Source organism: Bidens hawaiensis, unplaced genomic scaffold, assembly GCF_021521415.1.
Source record: "Bidens hawaiensis isolate Kalapana, Puna unplaced genomic scaffold, B.hawaiensis_p1.1 tig00006709_1, whole genome shotgun sequence".
In the NCBI taxonomy this organism is placed as follows: Eukaryota; Viridiplantae; Streptophyta; class Magnoliopsida; order Asterales; family Asteraceae; genus Bidens; species Bidens hawaiensis.
Window position 1 is genome coordinate 228,050 of NW_027491456.1, and position 18,242 is coordinate 246,291.

The 18,242-nt window shown below is 36.3% G+C and overlaps 5 protein-coding genes across 8 annotated transcripts; 3 read left to right on the forward strand and 2 right to left on the reverse strand.

The window, feature by feature from the left end:
• Positions 1-261: 261 nt before the first annotated feature.
• LOC143633365 (uncharacterized) lies at positions 262-1,078 on the reverse strand. Its single transcript, XM_077101682.1, has 3 exons — positions 993-1,078; positions 624-766; positions 262-539 (listed from the first exon to the last, which is right to left on the reverse strand). The coding sequence occupies exons 1-3, from the start codon at positions 1,076-1,078 to the stop codon at positions 262-264; spliced, it is 507 nt and encodes a 168-aa protein (XP_076957797.1).
• A 3,835-nt stretch (positions 1,079-4,913) lies between these two features.
• LOC143633396 (uncharacterized) lies at positions 4,914-7,316 on the forward strand. 2 transcript variants are annotated; one of them, XM_077101713.1, is made up of 8 exons: positions 4,914-5,152; positions 5,254-5,650; positions 5,730-5,787; positions 5,875-5,967; positions 6,349-6,414; positions 6,708-6,799; positions 6,862-6,921; positions 6,987-7,316. In XM_077101713.1, exons 1-8 carry the CDS (start codon positions 4,962-4,964, stop codon positions 7,194-7,196), a joined length of 1,167 nt encoding a protein of 388 aa, XP_076957828.1. In that variant the 5' UTR covers positions 4,914-4,961; the 3' UTR covers positions 7,197-7,316. The 2 variants fall into 2 exon arrangements, with proteins under 2 accessions (XP_076957828.1, XP_076957829.1); XM_077101714.1 differs by having other exon boundaries at positions 4,916-5,152; positions 5,257-5,650.
• A 911-nt stretch (positions 7,317-8,227) lies between these two features.
• On the reverse strand, positions 8,228-10,388 carry LOC143633398 (uncharacterized). Of its 3 annotated transcripts, none has more exons than XM_077101716.1 (11): positions 10,322-10,388; positions 10,116-10,229; positions 9,825-10,005; positions 9,690-9,760; positions 9,547-9,600; positions 9,331-9,448; positions 9,183-9,229; positions 9,089-9,115; positions 8,932-9,007; positions 8,763-8,860; positions 8,228-8,685 (listed from the first exon to the last, which is right to left on the reverse strand). In XM_077101716.1, exons 1-11 carry the CDS (start codon positions 10,376-10,378, stop codon positions 8,581-8,583), a joined length of 948 nt encoding a protein of 315 aa, XP_076957831.1. In that variant the 5' UTR covers positions 10,379-10,388; the 3' UTR covers positions 8,228-8,580. The 3 variants fall into 3 exon arrangements, with proteins under 3 accessions (XP_076957831.1, XP_076957830.1, XP_076957832.1); XM_077101715.1 differs by having other exon boundaries at positions 9,825-10,008; XM_077101717.1 differs by having other exon boundaries at positions 8,229-8,685; positions 9,825-10,008; positions 10,328-10,388.
• An 846-nt stretch (positions 10,389-11,234) lies between these two features.
• LOC143633382 (chloroplastic import inner membrane translocase subunit HP30-2-like) lies at positions 11,235-12,445 on the forward strand. The gene is made up of 5 exons (XM_077101699.1): positions 11,235-11,508; positions 11,592-11,707; positions 11,786-12,061; positions 12,145-12,207; positions 12,281-12,445. The coding sequence occupies exons 1-5, from the start codon at positions 11,236-11,238 to the stop codon at positions 12,321-12,323; spliced, it is 771 nt and encodes a 256-aa protein (XP_076957814.1). The 5' UTR covers position 11,235; the 3' UTR covers positions 12,324-12,445.
• A 2,649-nt stretch (positions 12,446-15,094) lies between these two features.
• Positions 15,095-16,658, forward strand: LOC143633383 (uncharacterized). The gene is made up of 6 exons (XM_077101700.1): positions 15,095-15,153; positions 15,227-15,275; positions 15,404-15,954; positions 16,029-16,140; positions 16,221-16,316; positions 16,410-16,658. The coding sequence occupies exons 1-6, from the start codon at positions 15,095-15,097 to the stop codon at positions 16,500-16,502; spliced, it is 960 nt and encodes a 319-aa protein (XP_076957815.1). The 3' UTR covers positions 16,503-16,658.
• The last annotated feature ends 1,584 nt before the right edge of the window (positions 16,659-18,242 follow it).

Below are 18,242 nucleotides of genomic sequence, written 5' to 3' on the forward strand. Positions count from 1 at the left end.
TCCAAGAGTGAATTAAGATGATGGTTTGTATGTCCCAACTAGCTTCACAATGATCACACATGTAAATTCACAAGTTACTATTTCTTTCACTAGAGAGGTCTTGTTTACATTGATATAAAAGACAAACGGACAAAACAAGCTGACCACTAGTCCTATTTGGATATAAAACTAAGTCGTTGCTATTCACGATCCGTTTGACACGATTATGTAGATCGATCGACAACTTCAGACGCTAGAAAACGAAAAGTATAAAATGCAAAGTTAGAAGGAGTTGGATCTATTGAAGATCTTCTTCCACATGGCTTTCCAGCTTAGAGAAGACAAATTAGGCCCGTGTCTCTTAAATATACTAAGAGACGATGACCTACGAAAAGAGGGTGAAGGTAGTGCATTAACTATGTCCTCCTTATCCTCCTGTTGGTCCCAGAAACGGGATCCTTTTCTCTTGGCTCTAATAGTGGACAACACCTCATTCTTGTTGCAAATACCCCATACAGTCACCTTTTGCTGACTATAGTCTACATTTACCGAGTAAATACCTATCGATCAACAATGAACAAAGTACGTAGGTACAGTTAAACAAAAACATATGTAAGTGCTTAAGTAATTAATTAGTTAATTACCTTTGAAATGGGCCAAGGCTTTCTTGATTTTGTTCCCACAACCATAAGAGTAAAGAGGAACCATCAACTCCACAAACTGTGCCTCCACATCTCTACCAACCATCACTATCTCCATGATATATATATCGATCCCACTAATTAAGCTAATCACTCACCTGGTTTGGTTAATATATATATATAGCATGCATGAAGCAATCGATCAGATCCGACAATTGTTTTGGAAAAATAAAACCAGAACAACTCTTTCTCACGTTCACTTTAATTCCACTTTTCACTTTTTAAGCTTAATTAGTGAGTGGGATATCTCATCTACATGTATATATACATATATGACGTGTAAATTGTATTGTGTAAGAATTAATTAATCACCAACGTTGGGTGTGCATGCATGTGATCCCCCAACAACTTAACTTTATTCCGTTTCTGATTCTCACATGCATGAAACCTTCAACCATAAGTTAACCCGGCCAACATTAACATATTATTATAACTTAAGAAGAAAGTATGCAGTACAGCTTAGTTGTGACATGTCTAGTATGCAGTACAGCTTAGTTGTGACATGTCTGTGTTCGATCATTTAAGTTAAGAAGAAAGTATGCAGTACAATTTAAGTATGTAGATTGAGCTACCATTTTGGTTCTCTTTTCACTAAATGTGAATGTCTTTGTGGTTTAGAATAATTTGTTGAACATGTACGTGCACCTTATTTTGGAGAATTGGATAATTGTGGCATGTCCGTATTCGATCATTTAAATTTAACCGACCACGTGTATATATTCTAACAAAATTTTGTGTTCGTATTCGTTCATTAAAAAACTAAGTATGTTCATGTTCGTTCGTTTAAAACTTAAACGAGCAGTTCTTGAAAACATGCAAGAATGCAAATAACATACACAAAAATAACTAAAAATAACCAAATTATCTTAAACAACAAAATCTTAGGCCACATTAACTGATAAACCAATGGACTCCATTTGATATACAAACAACAAATAAAAAAACTATACTTTATACGTTCATGTAACATTCAACTTTAACACCTAAATACATCATACATGAACAATATTTATTTACAATAATTTTAAAATTAAAAGAAAACCATAAAAGTAACCCGCATAACACGCGGGCTAATTGCTTGTGTGTGTGTGTACAATTTAAGGTATTGCATGACGAAAACAAGTTAGGCCTTCCTAAGCATAGTGGGTGTGTTGGGGTCACTATAATGGTAGTAGGTTTGAAGTACGAGCATATGGTAAGGCATATGGTTGGGTTAAATGGTTGGGTAGCAGGTCGTGGGAATAAATGGGTGGTGTTTGAGTATATATAGGTTTTTGGCAAGAGGTGGTGGCTGAAACTACCATAAATTTGGAGCATTTCGACATGATATGATAATAGAGTGGTGAGATTTACACATGTTACACAAAGGGTGTGTTCCCGTGCAACGCTTTTTCTTGGGGTAATTTGAGTATCCAGTAGTTGTGTTGGGTTTGGATTGGTTCATGCATAGTTTTGAATTTATAGTGATGATTAGTGTGAGTTTTGATGGATTTGGGGTTATCATAGTCGGGATCACGGCGATACGTACTATGACTTTCATGCGAGGACTTTGATAATTATGTTCCGGATCATGATTACTTTTATCGTCGGATGATCCACATAACTCGTTCCATCGTGTGGGTTACAAAATATTTGAAAGACATAACATTGTGAGAAGAGTTTTAACACATTTTGATTGTAAACCAGTAGAATATTGCTAAAAATGAATTGAACTCTTGAGTTGTTTTAATTAAATATTAACATTTCTAAAATATCTATTGGTAATAGGACATAAATCTTGAAAGTTGAAAAGGAAGGGATTCCTTACTGTTGATATTGAGATGTGTTAGGATGAACAAGAGTAAACAAATTAAACTAGGAGTACGGTATAGTAAACGATTGTCTTTGAAAAAGTAAGATTAATTTTATTGTATGAGCTAAAGCACTTAAAATTGATAGGTTATTCAAATTATAATTATTCTAAAACCAAAATCAAACAAAGGGTTGAAAAGACAAAATATATTTAGATAAAACTTACGAAAACAATAAAATTTTCTTTGATAAACTTAACTACGATTGATTTGCTTCATCTGATTTAAAGCACCTTGATTAATTGAATTAATAAAAAAAACTTGAATAATGGAGGCTAGTTGATTTGAGATTGCTTGACTAGGTTGAACTTGAACGGGTTGCAAAAACAAAGTCTAATTAGGGTAGGCTTGGTAAATTTGAGCTTGTTGTTGTGTTTGTTATGAGGGTGAGTAGGTGTAAATGAATTGAAATTACCATCAAAAAAGTTAATGAACAAAATTGAATTGATTGCATTAATATTTTGAAATTTGAGTTTATATTCTAGAGATTGTAGGAGCTATCTCCTTGATTATACATATGACCATAAGACGGTTATAAAAAATAGATAATTATGCAGATGCCAACAATATTATACGATTATACTAATTGAAATCCCTTATTAGAGGAAAATATGATCATGCTTTTCATATGAAGATCAAACTTTTACACTAATGAGGGGAAAACATGGTATTGAGGTATATATTAATTGAATTTACTTACGTTATGTTATAAAAAGTGGGACGACAAATAAGTAAATCGTAAACTTTCTACAATCTGAGAGATGACTGGACACCCATATAGGTGGGGTGCATAAACTCGTAGGGTGCATAAACTCATTCTATGACAAATAAATGTTTGTTACATAAATTGATTCCATGTCAAAGATTAGATAATTAGAATGAATTAATAATTAATTAACTATGTGGGTAAATGCTCCCGGTAATTTTTAATTTGTTGGTATATAAGAGTAAAAATGATGTGATAGTGTAGGATTGATCGATGCATTAGTGATACCCATAAATGTCCTTTCCATGTTGATATGTATGTGTATGGTTCAAAGAAACACTTGTTATGTTATCAATTGTACAACGTGCAATAAGTGTTGAAAATAATGAACATTGTTTTTTGTGAATAGGAGAGACTAGTTAACCTCTAAAAGATTAACTTATTCATTGATTCAAGAACTACTTTATCTTGATACATTTGTTAAACATATTAAAATTCCTAGCAACATGGTTGTTTATGTGACTAGGAAAACAATAACTTCATAGACATAATGCAGAACATTCATCAGAAATTGAAATTGTGTAGGCGACGATTGATACTTTACTGTATCAAGAAGCATGACACCAAGACTCGAAAGACGGTAGACGAACCTTCTCTATCAGAGAGGAATGGGTGCCCCTTCCTCTCTCATCACCAACGTCCTAATGCCATAACTACCTCCCTTCCCCGACACCCAATTGTCGTTGCCTAGAATATCTCAATAACAAATAATAAAATTCATAGGCTAACATATGAAAGTGCATCAACAAATATATATATAACTTTGTACATTTTGAATAACAAGTAAATGTCACTTTTTGTGTAATCTACCTATTATAATAAAATAAAATAACTGAAGACACATGTCACTTTGAGTTTTACTTTTAGACTGAATTTACAGCTCAAACTATTTTTTTATTTTTAATGAAAAAATATTTATGTTAGTGGAATCAAAACATATCAATGAATCATTTAATCAAATAACAAATTACCTAAATTATAGGACTTAAAATATGTAGGTATTTATATCAATATAATCAAAATATTATATTTTTAATGAAATAAGATCTACATTTTTTTATTAAATCAATTTGTATACGCTCTTGAGTGTAGGAGATGAATGCGATAAAATTCAATAAATGATATTTATAGGTCTAAGATGATAAATAACAAGAAATTATAAATGAATAGCAGATTTGTTCTCAAATGCTTATTCAACCTTCATTGATTCATAGAGTTTTCTTCATTTCTTTCGAAACTGTAATATAATTTTATTCATGTTAATTTGATATGTGATATTTGTTTTTTATGTCATTTATAATAAAGCATCTTGTAACATTTTGTTAGAATTCAATATACTACTAAAAAAATATAATTACAACTTATAAAATTACCAGATGTATCCTTTTCGTGATTATAAAACAATTGTTTAAGAATATAACACGTATTCAACTTAAAAGACCATTTAGTTTGATAAATATAAGTTTTTTTTTTTAGTTTAGATATTTAATTTTTATAGTTTAGTTATATTTGTTTTATGATAAAAGTTATATATTGTTATTGAAAAATTGAAAGACAAGAATAATATCCATCCGGTTGGCTTGGTGAGCAAGAGAGACATCTGGGTTTAACTAGGGTTTCGTTTTCCTCTTTCCATTGCGATTTGTTTCTTTTTGACGATAGATAATGAGTCGGTTGCTGAGATCACATGCCGCGATTAACGCACTCAGATCATTATCACTCACTAATCAATCGACAACGGTTAGACTAATCTCAACATCAACACCTTCTCTTCTCAAATCCAATCGAACCAGCAGCAGCTGCTTACCCTCTGTTGCTGTCCGCCATTTCCGTGCCTCCCGTGATCCCAGCAACAGGTAACTAACTATCTACTACTCTTTATTATTATTATTATTATTCTGCCTGCCTGCTTGCTGTTTCTGATTGATTGATTATTATGATGATTTTTGTAATTAAGTAGCTATGAGACCCCACCACCTGTTAACTGGGGCGTCCGTATAGTCCCCGAGAAGAAGGCTTTCGTGATTGAAAGGTTTGGCAAGTACGCCAAGACCTTGGAGCCTGGGATTCACCTCCTCATTCCTTTCGTCGACAAGATTGCCTACGTCCACTCCCTCAAAGAGGAGGCCATTCCTGTCCCTGACCAGTCTGCCATCACCAAGGACAATGTCAGCATCTTGATTGATGGAGTCCTCTATGTCAAGATCGTCGACCCTAAGCTCGCCTCTTATGGAGTCGAGAATCCTCTTTACGCCGTCATTCAGCTCGCGCAGACCACCATGCGCAGTGAGCTCGGCAAGATCACTCTTGATAAAACCTTTGAAGAGAGGGACACACTTAATGAAAAGATAGTGGTTCGTTACTTACTTTACTCTACTTACTTGCTTGCTTGCCTTTACATAATATCCACTCCTCACAGTTACTCATGTGCAGATAGCAATTAATGAAGCTGCAAGAGACTGGGGACTCCAATGTCTTCGTTATGAAATAAGTAACTTTATATCGTTTTAGTCTCTTTTTGGGTTGATTCTTTAGGATAATAATGCTTCTGCTAATTGGAATTGCCTAATCTGTGTAGGGGATATATCTCCTCCCCGTGGTGTAAAAGCTGCTATGGAGATGCAGGCTGAAGCAGAGCGTAAAAAGAGAGCCCAGATTCTTGAGTCGGAAGGTAATACTTTATACTAATCTCTCATCTGTTTGTACCACAAAGTGCAGGATATCATCATAGTTAGTTTGTTTCACTAAAATATGCATATGCTTGTACACACACACAAGCACAAATATATAGGGGTGCATTCTTTTCAGAACCTTTATTATGACGATTGTGCACAATGCTTTCTTGATTTAATGGGGGTGAGAAGATGAGTGGGGTAGGCAGTTACATAGTATTACACTTAAATTAATGTGTACACTTGTTTCATTTTTACCTAAACAATCTGTTTATTGCATGCCTTGTCATTAATGGAGAGAAGCTGATATTTTTTTTTAATCCATTTCGGTAGTTTGGTGTTTGCCATTCTTGTAAAAGTTTTTCTGTTGTAATCTTCAGGAGAAAGACAAGCACACATCAACATTGCTGATGGAAAGAAGAGCTCGATGATGTTGGAAGCTCAGGGTAAGTTGTTATGTAAACCGGGAAAGCTTAACATATTATGCTGGATGTAGAATATGATTTTCTGCATCTTATCAGTGCTTTGTTTCATTGATAGAAATGTAACAAAGAGCTGCGAAAGGCAGACCATTCTGTACCTTTTAGTACTTTCTTGATCTGTCACAGATTTCATAAGACATTTGATCCTTCCCTAAATATCACCAAAATCGATATGAAGGTTATGAGAGAAATGACACAAAACAACGCTTTGAGAACCAAGAATAGTTTTTAATGTGCCAGCTATTTGTTTGATCCAGGAGAAGCAGAGGCTATTTTGGCTAGAGCTCAAGCAACAAACAAAGGAATCGCGTTGGTTTCTCAAGCACTGAAAGAAAATGGAGGTGTTGAGGTAAGCTCCTGATCATCTTTATTTGCATGACTAGAAAGAAAACTGAAAGGTGGGTTTTGCAGGCTGCAAGTTTGCGTGTTGCAGAACAATACATCAATGCTTTTGGAAATGTGGCAAAGGAGGTGAGTGGTTGAAATCTGAGTTCCATATTTTAAAATTTTGCCCTTATGTTTATGCTTGTTTGTAGAGCACAACATTGCTACTTCCTATGAGTGCTTCAAATCCTGCAAGCATGATGGCTCAAGCTCTCAACATATACAAAAGCTTGATCGGTCAGGATCCCGGTAATACCTCCCTCCCCGACTCCACACCTTCATCCCCAGCTCCATCCCTAGCAGATACTAGTGAGACCCACTCTAGCCCAGTTTTTTCCCTTCAAGGCAAAAGAAAGGATTGAAATTAACATTGAAGTGAGCTAATTGTACTCGGTTACTTGTTTTTGCGTATAGTTAGGCAATTGGATTGAAAGACATTTTGTTTGGGTCTATTACTATTAATAAATGAACAAGTTGATTAACTCTTATTGAAAGTGGTCATTTATATTTGCAATTATACTAGATTTTGTAATGAATGTAGTTATTACACACATGTATATTGATCTATACACGTATTGGTTAATGGGTCCTCAGCGAAGGCCAAATAAGACAAAGAATCCGAGGTGAATAAGCCAAATAATGTGAGCTGACAGAAACTCCTCTGCTGTTTCTGTGTTTCAACTCACAAAATCCTAGCTTGGCAACGCGAGTGCTTGCCTGAAATTCTTCACATCAGCACCAGAATATTTCGCACAGCACACAAGAGTTCTGATGCACTTCACCCCGAGAGAGGATAGCAGGAGGAATTCTGGATGTATTGGCTGATATTTTAAAATAACAATCTAATTTGTAAATACCTTGAAATTATTATTGAATTGCAACTGTTTTTACTCGAACCCATACAAGAACTGTCTGCCAAGCTCAACTTACACATCAGTTTGCACCAACCAGATCACTGTGAAAGTTGCAGCCACCAGTCGTGGCTCATATTACCCTGGTTTTGACTTGTTTTGTTTTCTATTTTCTATTTAGATCTTGGGTGGTTGGGTGGTTTATTTTTCATTTATTTAGTAGCTAGGTGGTTATTGTCCATGCTTTATTGGTACCTCAAGCTATTTTTCTGTTCTGTCACATAGACTATGTTAGACATTGCTTAGTTGTTTCCAAATGCAACTTTTGATCATTCAGAAACACTCTGGTTATAAAATGATTGAAATTGAACAACCGGGAGCAATTACTTACAAGACTAAGTTGACGTTCATAAAAAGTAAATACATTCTCTTTAGCATAAAGACTACACTGCTTTTGCACGCAATACTTGTATACATGTCTCAAGTATTTATAACATTTTATAGATCAACAAGCATATACACAGACAACATTTTGCCTACGCGTCACAAGAAGACTTAACTAAATTTTGCATGCTACACAATTTCCCAATATCTCATTTGCAGAGAATCAAAAATCATGATCCATCTTTATATGAAGTTGTTGCAGTTAAGGAGAGCTACTCTTGAACAACTATGAATGCCTTGGTAACTCATTTGCAGAGAGAAACAAGGCTCGAGTCCTCGTCAAAGAGATTCATATTACACAATATATAACAAGGCCTAAATGAGTCCACAATGTGTTGTGTGTATAGAAGAACTACAGAAGAATACTATATTTTCAAATCATACACTAAACACTCTCCTCCTAAGTCCTAACCAACTTCTCCTTTTAAAAAAATCAGTTAAGCTAACTGCCTTATTTCTTTGACTTGGTTTTCTTTGCGACCGGGGCTTTCTTTTTGTTAACCTTCTTTGCCACTGGCTTTTTCACAGCTGTTTTCCCCTTCCTTTTTGTTGCTTCCTGAAATCATCCACAGTTTTAAATACTATATAGCCCTTCAAAAGTAGAAGTAAAAGCAAAAGTAAAAAGAGGCATACAGGTTTTCCATTGGTTTGTGGGTCATTTTCGTCCGCTTGACGAGTAGCATGCTTATCACCTTCATCTTCAGATTCAAATGAGAAACCTTCCAGAGTTCCTGCACATGCAACCAAACATTAAGGAAACGGAAAATGCAGGCCAGAAAGAAGATCAAAATCAAACCCTGACCTTCAACCATGGTTTCAGCTTCATAAACATTTGACTGTGGCTTCAGCTGAATGAAGTCATTCATTATTGCCTCTATCTGCTTGCACACATATATTTGGTTAATTCAAGCATGAACACCTACCTACCGATTATCATGAAAATGAGATGAAAGAAAGACCTTTGCTTCTGACTGGCCAAAGCTAACCTGAAGAAGAACAACAACTATGAATATGAGCGGTCATAATTATTTGAAAAATCACACAGGTACTTACAACGCAAAAAGTTCTTGACGGCATTATTGTCGTTTTGTAGATAGTTCCTGGAACAGATGAAACAGTATTCTGTATTTATTAAAACCAAAGAATTTTCCCCTTGGAATGGAAACCAGATACTACTGCAAGAAAAAAAAATAATGCGTACCTTTCAAATCCAAAAGCATATCTTGATTGCCAGATGGGGAATCTGAAATAACCACCCTCCCAACAGAACCCAAGTCACCGCTTAGATCAATAGATTCACCTTCACACTCCACAAGCACCTGCAAAATCCACAGTGGCAAGACACAACAAATGTTGATATGAGTTTCTAAAATAACTAGAGAAGTTTAATGTAATGTAATAACGAGATGAGACTTACCTTTGAACGTTGGACTTTATCAGCAAGCAGCAAAGGCAACCTTGAAGATGAAATCTGCAGTGTCAAGTATGTATGTATATGCTTACTGTATCAAGTAAGTGATAAAGAAAATAAATGATTGGATAAGTTGTAACTGTAATTACATAAGGTCCGCCTGCAGTTTGCTTCTCATCCGCAGCTGCTTCTCTTTCTAGACCCTTTGGATCATCATTCTCTGAAAACAAACAAGTAGGTTAAGAATCCAACTCAACCGCAACACAGAGCAAGACGGAATGCACCTTGTTCTGTGACTTTTATTAAGATTTCAGTATCTTGTTGTTCCAGCTTTAGCTTCTTCCTAGAAGACTCCAGTTTTGAAAGTGAAGTAGTCTCTTCATCAGCATCAGCATCCGGTTGACCTTCAGACAATTCATGCTCCGAATCAGATGTTAAGTCCCAAACTGAACTTTTAGGTTCCTGCTGCTGATCACATTACAAAGTAAAATTTGTTCAAAGGAGTAATAATAATATTGAATTAGGTTTCTGATCCACAATATAAGGTTAGGTTAAGAGGAGGTATAGTAACTCACCAGTTGAGGAGACTTGTTCCTGATTACAGAGCTTATGGGAAGTTGGTCAGATTCAGAACTCGAGGAGGAGGAGGAAATTAATGCCAAAACTGATGCTGCTGCTGCTGCTGGTGCCTATTATCATTGCAAACAATAATTATCATTCTATCAACAGTTTGCTTTTGAAATCAATAATCAATTGTTGGTATGGTAATTGAAATTAAAACCTGGACATTGCGAAGCCAGTCAGGAGAGTATTCTCTAGAGTTGGAAGAGCTGCTCATTGTAAACCCTAACACTTAATACGCAACTTCAACTTTTATTTCATATACAATACAATAAATACTCCAAATCCAATGGTGAAAATTTATTCTTTATTGATTTTCTAATCTTTTATTATAAGAAAACGGCCATTTGGATTATTAGTGGACCATAGACATGTCCCCAAAGAAAAGCTTGTATATCATCCCTCATTGTTAGATGGGTTTTGGAAGTAACGGTGGCGGGCTCATTATTTAATTTTTATTTGATTAGTTTGGGAAGTTTGGTGCAATTTTGGGCTAAAATCAAATCGAAAACTGAAACTTGGGTTTTGGATTTTAAACCATTTAGTTTCAACTTTTTCGGATTCTGTTTTTCGGTTTTCGTTTTGGTTTTGGTTTTTTGAGTTTTGTCGTTTGAAAGTGTTATGCCGAAAATAATGAATTAATGCATAAATAATTTTGTTGATTATTAAATAAGTGACTATTGTATATTTGACAAAAAAATTTTTGAGTTACATGCTTATTAAATTATTGTAAATTACTTAAAAATATAAAAATCTAGAAATTCAGCTCGGTTTGATTTTTTTCGGTTTTTACTACATTCAAAACCAAACTGAACGATATTTACAAAAACATAATTAGTTTTTATTTCGGTTCAATTTTTCAGTTGATTGCGAAGATATGGTGTTGAAGTTGGAGAGATGGTTATATATGAGGGACTTATGTGTTAAAAGAAAAACAGAGAGAAGGAAATACAATAGCCGGCCCTGGGCTAAACCCCAGCAGTATTATTATTAGTATTATCATCTATCTCATCCCTATTTTCTTTCTTATTTTCTTCTTCTACCCATACAAAACAAAACAATACTACAGAGACGATGGGAGAAGGAAAGCAAGGGGTTTTGGTGGTGAGTGGTAATCCGGTGACTCAGCTACAAGCCAAGTTCAGAGAGCTGGAGAATGGTTTCAAGGACTGGCTCGCCAAACAGTCCTTACCCGTTGAGGCCGCCGTCGTCACCGCCACCAGCTCCCTCCAGGGTGCCGCAATTGGGGGGTTGATGGGTACTTTTACAAGTGACTTATCCGCCGCCTCTCTACCCACCACTCCTTCTTCTAATCCACAGGCTATGGCCTCCCTTAACCAAGCCCAGGTTTCATATGCTTTGCTTGATTATTATTATTATTATTAATCTGTTGTATCTTTTCTTGCTAATAGTAATAATAATATGTGCAGGCTCTTGCAGGTGGACCTCTTATTCAGGCCCGTAATTTTGCTGTTATGACCGGTGTCAATGCTGGCATTTCCTGTGTCATGAAAAGATTAAGAGGCAAAGATGATGTGCAGACAAGGTACTACTTACTTACTTATAATAAATTACAGTTATTATATACTAGTTGAATGACTTGATGATGTAATTGACACTGCAGCATGGTAGCCGCTTTTGGGTCCGGTGCAGTCTTCACGTTGGTTAGCGGCATGGGAGGACCTAATCTGCCTGCCAACATGGTCTCCTCCGGCGTTCTCTTTGCCCTCATGCAGGGTGGTCTTTTCAAGCTAGGGGAGAAGTTCTCCAAGCCGCCCGTGGAAGATGTCCTCTACTCTAAAACTAGAGGCATGCTGTCTAATCTCGGCCTTGCCAATTACGAGAAGAACTTCAAAAGCGGCTTGTTAAACGACACCACTTTGCCTTTGCTTACTGACAGGCAAGTACTTCATAATGATATTGCTAGTTTAGTTAGTCACTGACTTGACTGATGAATGAATGAATGTGTTCATGATGTTATAGCGCTCTGAGAGATGTAAAGATCCCTCCTGGACCGAGACTTGTTATTCTCGATCATATCAAAAGGTAGGTTGCTCTGTCTGTCTGTCTGGTTTCAGTCACCAAACACCCGTTGAGACTTGATGTATCTTGGGTGCAGGGAAGCTGAGCTGAACAAAGGGAAAGGAGGTAGAAGGACTTAGAGTAGTATCTTGCTTGCTGCTGTAGTTTCTTTTGAGTGGTATGTTTATGTATTTTTATTTGTGAAACAATGAAGAATTAGTTGTTGCTTTAAAGACAAAATAAAATCACATTTCACCCGTAGCTTCTTGTTTAATTTCATTAGACTTGCAGCTGTTAGATGGTTTCTATTCTTCTTCTTTAACATTCTGAATATTTGTTGGTTTTACAAAGGAACATTGATAGGTCAATTCTATCGATACCCATAGAATTGACCTAATAGTTTGGTGTTTCAGGGTTGACTCAACAGGTGCTAAGGATCATGACCTAAGACTTTGGCCATCATCTTATGATTTTCATTTGGTGTCAGGTTCCATTTTAATACAGTTGAGAAATTGCAAGGGCTACCCATGTCCAACATGTTATGTTCTTTAGTATTTGTTTATGGAGTTTAATAGCGCCTAGCGTTTAGCGCTTTCACTTCCACTAGCAATAGTTCGTTCCTTTAATCACCATGCGTATGCAGATTTGAATTCACAGAAAACCTCTCTATCCCTTTTCTGTTCCTTCCGTTCTTTTTGTTTCATTGCTTCTCTGATTTGATAAACATCCATCAATATGTGATTCGTTGGAGCTAATATTAGTTAATCAACACTGTTTTGACATTCGAGGTAAATTGTCATAAAACAACACTTTCTTAAATTTGTTAGTTCTCATTCATAGTTGGTGATTAAAACACCACTTAAAATCACCATTTTAGGCTTTTGATCTCAGCTTTTTATAATAACTTATTCTATTGATTCTCTTAATTAGTTCTCATTCATAGTTGGCGATTAAAACGACAATTTTCTTACATTTCAATTGTGTCAAGTTTACTAGACTATACTAAGAACATACAAGCTCATTTGCCTAAAGTCTTAAACTGCATACATCCTGAAATTTCTAGTATCTGGGGTTTATGGGTCAATCTTGATATGAACCCAATTACCATTTTTCTTGAATTTATCATAGGACTGAAACTGATGATTTCTAATGGTTTTTAATAATCTTTAATAATATAATTAGAGTGTGTGGACATGATAGCATCCTTGACCTTTCATATATTGAGCTTATTTGCTCTAATGGCTAAATTCGTAACATTCTTGGTAATATATAAACAATCATACATATTTTTACTATTACCATTTTTATTGAGATTGGTATTTAGATAAATTGTATACACTCTCAAATATGATCCATATGTTTATTTGCTTGAATCCCTTACTTCTCTCGTCTCTCTTGAATCATCAAGTTATTGAAATTAGTTAAATTTATGGGCGATCAAGTAACGCTAATCAAGTTACGGGGATGATGAATGATGAATGATGATTAAAAAACCAATGAACAATATCTTTATGCTTTCAATCCTTTACTACATTGCTAACATCTTTTTTGGTTGATGTACCCAAAATCAACAAGAAACAATGTACTTCATAACAAGAAAATGAAGAAAAAGTGATAACAAATCTGTAAAAACGTTAAGCTGAAATGGGCTACGGACATTGGGTTTTCATCAAGAAAATACAAAATTAAAACAATGTTGAGCTATGCTTAAGGATTAACAACGGATTATATAACTTGTTAGCATTTGCTCAAACAAACATGCTGAAGATACTTCACAACAATTCGAAAAGGCATCTTGAGACCTATAAATACAACCATCTTTTTCTACACACATTTCTAACAAAAAAAATATCAAACAAAACACTCTTAAGGCCTTCAACCTATAGTCACACAACAAGATCCATTTGCAACGTTATCATGTTTCATTATTATATCTTCCCGCAATTCGTCCTATTAATTAACCCATGACTAATTTGTCTAGTGATATAGTATGCTATTTCAAGTACAAGGTTAAAGAGATTATCTAATTAGTATAATTGAGAACTTTGGTGTCATAAAATGTGCTATTTATGTTTTTGTACATGTAGTAGTGGTTTTAATACATGGCATATAGATTGACGTTGATTGGATGGTATTGTTGGAATGGGTTAGTGTTTGTAGTGGTTTGGAACACGGGTTCGAATTTCCAATGATGCAAATGTTGGTTTTACATTTTAAGTGTGTTAATTATGTTTTTTGTGTATGTTAGAATGGTTATCTTTCAACATTAACTTTGGTGCGGACCGAATACTTGTGTTGTTAAGTGAAACATACTGAAAACTTTGGTGGCACAAAGTGTGCTATTTCTTTTTTATATATGTAGTAATAGTTTTGATATATTTAGCATAAAGACTTGTGTTGGACGGATGGTATTATTGGAATGGGTAAGTGTTTGTATCGGTTTGGAATGAACCTCGGTTTGAATCTCCAATTATGCAAATGTTGTTTTTTTTTAAGTGTGTTTTTCTTTGTGTATGTTAGAATGGTTTGTTTTTCAACATTAACTTTGGTGTGGAATGGATAGTTGTGTTGTTAAGTGAAACATACCGAATTTGCATACAATTACCACATTTTGTTTTAGTACCGGTACCGTAACGAAGACTGACTGAATACCAATTTTGTTTTTATTTTCGTTTTTTCAGTTCCGATACCGTAACAAACGTGATGAAGACCGGCAAAAATTGTTTAGACTCATCGCCTCAACAACCCGAGATCTTACCTATGCCCGAACATTACTGACCAATGCCACCACATTGGTCAACCTCAGCTTTTAAGTTGTTAGAGGAAAGGAAAACATTTGAATTGAGAGAGACGAGTAGTAATTGATTGATATTAGGGCATTGGAATTGGAATTGGAACTGGAACTGGAACGATGAGTTGGTCTTCTTGCCCTTTTTGCTCGCTACAGCTTCTTTCGACGGAACTGCAAAGGTCCGTATTACCATCAAATCACTCCATTTCTCTTCTGTTTCTTCATTCATTGATTGATGCAACACACACACAGGCACGCCAACAACCACTTTGAAGATCAGGACTTGGCCTTCCATATTTCGGTTTGTCAACCTATTACGCCCTTATCATTATTTATGTCTTTGATTGAATTGATTTGAAGTTACTAAAACCTACCTTTGTAATAATAATAATCATCATATCTTAATTGATTCATATGGCTGGCTGCCAGGTAGGAACAAGTTCCCGGGTTGTTGGTTTAATGAACTTGCTCAAGAATTGTTTGGAGTCCGAGTCTAAGAATTCCACCACCACCACCACCATATTGTCCGGTTATGTTGATCATTTCCAAAGCTTAAACGCTCAAGATGTCGGCTGGGGCTGCGGTTGGCGTAACATCCAAATGCTCGCCTCTCATTTGCTTCTTCAAAGGCCAGAACAAGTAAGGGGGCTTCTCTTTGGTGGATCCGGGTCCGTGCCCGATATCCCTTCCCTCCAGCGATGGCTTGAAGTCGCATGGGGGAAGGGATTTGATGCAGCAGGCTCGATAGATTTTGATCAAAACATATATGGGAAACGAGCGTGGATCGGTACCACCGAGTGTGCTGCGCTTTTCCGTTCGTTTGGGCTTCGTGCTCGCATTGTGGATTTCTGTATTTCGGATAAACCTCACCCGGGAGCCTCTTCTAGTACTAGCAACGGTCACCAGCTTCTTGCCAACTGGGTGTGGTCTTACTTTTCTGACAACACCAGCAAATCAGGTGTTGTTGTCACCGAAAAATCGTAAGTCTAATCCCTCCCTTGTAATTAATTAGCCAGCAGCAGTTGTTGTTTTACTGAAACATGGTTTCGAGCAGGCCCTTGTATTTCCAGCATAATGGACATTCAAGAACTATAGTTGGAATTCAATTGAAAAGTCTTCCAAATGGGACGCAACAGTACACTCTTCTAATTTTAGATCCTGCTCATGTGAGTACAATACATACATACATACATACTTGCTTGTTACTGGTAATTATAGTTATTAATATTGATTTAAATGTTGCCAGAAAACACATGTTTTAGAAAGTTGCCTGAGCAAGAACGTTGGATGGCAGAGGTTTATAAAAAGAGGGGTTCACACTCTGAAGAAGACGGAGTACCAGGTTAGGTTAGGTTAGGTTGGGTTGCTTTGCATGCGTTGTTCATTGAATTGGTTTGCTTGCTTGCTGACAGAAATATTAATGTTGTGTTTTTAGTTGTGTTACGTGGATCCTGGAATTGCCACTGGAGCAGAGATGGAGAAGCTTAAGACCTTGGATAGTACCCGTTTTGAATTCCAACACGTGTGAACTTTCAGGAAATTATAAAACTTGTATATTATAACTTCTGCATCCTGCAGAATATAGACAAAAGGATATGTATTGTCGTGCGGTTGGTTCAATTCATTCAAATGGATTGATTGTGTTAGAACATTAATCATCTCGGATATTTATTTATTTAATGAACTTGAAAGGCGCCCCCCTAAATTCTCATCTTAATATGAAGACCAGAACTAGAACCAACCTGAATCCGAAATTGAAAACCAATCCGGTCCTGATCCGCTCGTTGGCTTGGATCACGGGCTCAGCGTATATTCAATTGATGGGTTTGTTGTTCTTTTTCAATCGTCGGGCTGGGCATATGTTCAATCGATGACGTAATAGTGAAGAGGTAAATTCATTTGTGTTATGTTTTTGACCAGAATGCAGCAGCCACTTGGCCATAATATTAAAGCTTTTTGTTGAAGTTGTACATTTTAACGTGGTAATTTGCAAGAGAAGATTTTTGATACCAAACTGTACTTAGGAATAGTTGGTGATATGAAGACAAACTTTGTATATCACTTTGACTGGGTGGTGTTGGTAAAAATAGTACCTTACCCAAACGATGCTAAACGAAAAGGTTCGCGGATGCATAAGAAGCGGTGAGAGAAGACGTGAAAGGGCTTTCTATACAAATTACTACAGTTTCCGATCTCCGGCGCGACAAATTATTCTAAATCAATCATAAGATTCCTGATCGAAAACAGTTCGGTCGGAATCGACCCGAATAACTTGTTAAACGAAAGATCAAGAGCTTGAAGATTCCCACATTCGGATAAACTGGCCGAAATTTCACCGGTGAGATTATTCCGCCATGCAAAAAACAAAGTCATGCTCTGTAGTTTACCAATTGTCACCGGAATCTCACCGGTGAGTTGATTATTATCAACTTCCAAATGCGTTAAAGAAACACAATGTGTAATCTCAGTCGGAATCTCACCGGATAACTGAAGCTCCTGAAGCTTCAAAAGTGATCCAAAACTCACCGGAATGCTACCCGTCAACAAATTATCCGATAAATCAACCGACATTAGCTCGGTACACCACCCGAGCTCAACCGGTATCATCCCGGTGATCGAATTATCCGATAACAGCAAGTTTTCAAGCTTCCGAAGCTCTCCGATCGACTTCGGATCGACCTGGTGATCGAATTTTGATACAAATAAACATTCCTTAACTCCGTACAGTTCCCAATCTCATCCGGGACCCGACCCGACAACAATGCGGTGTAAATCGCAATCGCTTCGAGTTTCTTCAACCTCCCAACACTCGCCGGAATCCCGCCGGAGATACTGGTTTCAGCTAACCCTAACATAACCAAATTACTACAGTTCCCAATTTCCTCCGGTAACTCACCTTTCAAATCCTTATTCCCGCCCGCTCGAATAACTTCGAGATTTGTTAAAGATCCGATGCTTTTCAGTGTCTCACCAGATAACTGGTTATCGAACAAAATCAATTTTTTCAACCTTTTCATACTGCCAATATCATCCGGGATGGACCCAACTAGAAAGTTGGTATTAACCGCCAACGTTTCCAGCTTCGTCAACCTGCAAATCTCTAACGGAATCGAACCCGTAATCGAGTTATCCGAAATATCAATCATCGTAAGCTCGAGATAGTCTCCGAACTGTTTCGGAATGGGACCAAACATGACTCGTTTATTAAATCTAGATATAACAACCCAAAACCAAATTGTTTATTAGTTAAAAAACTTCACAACAGACG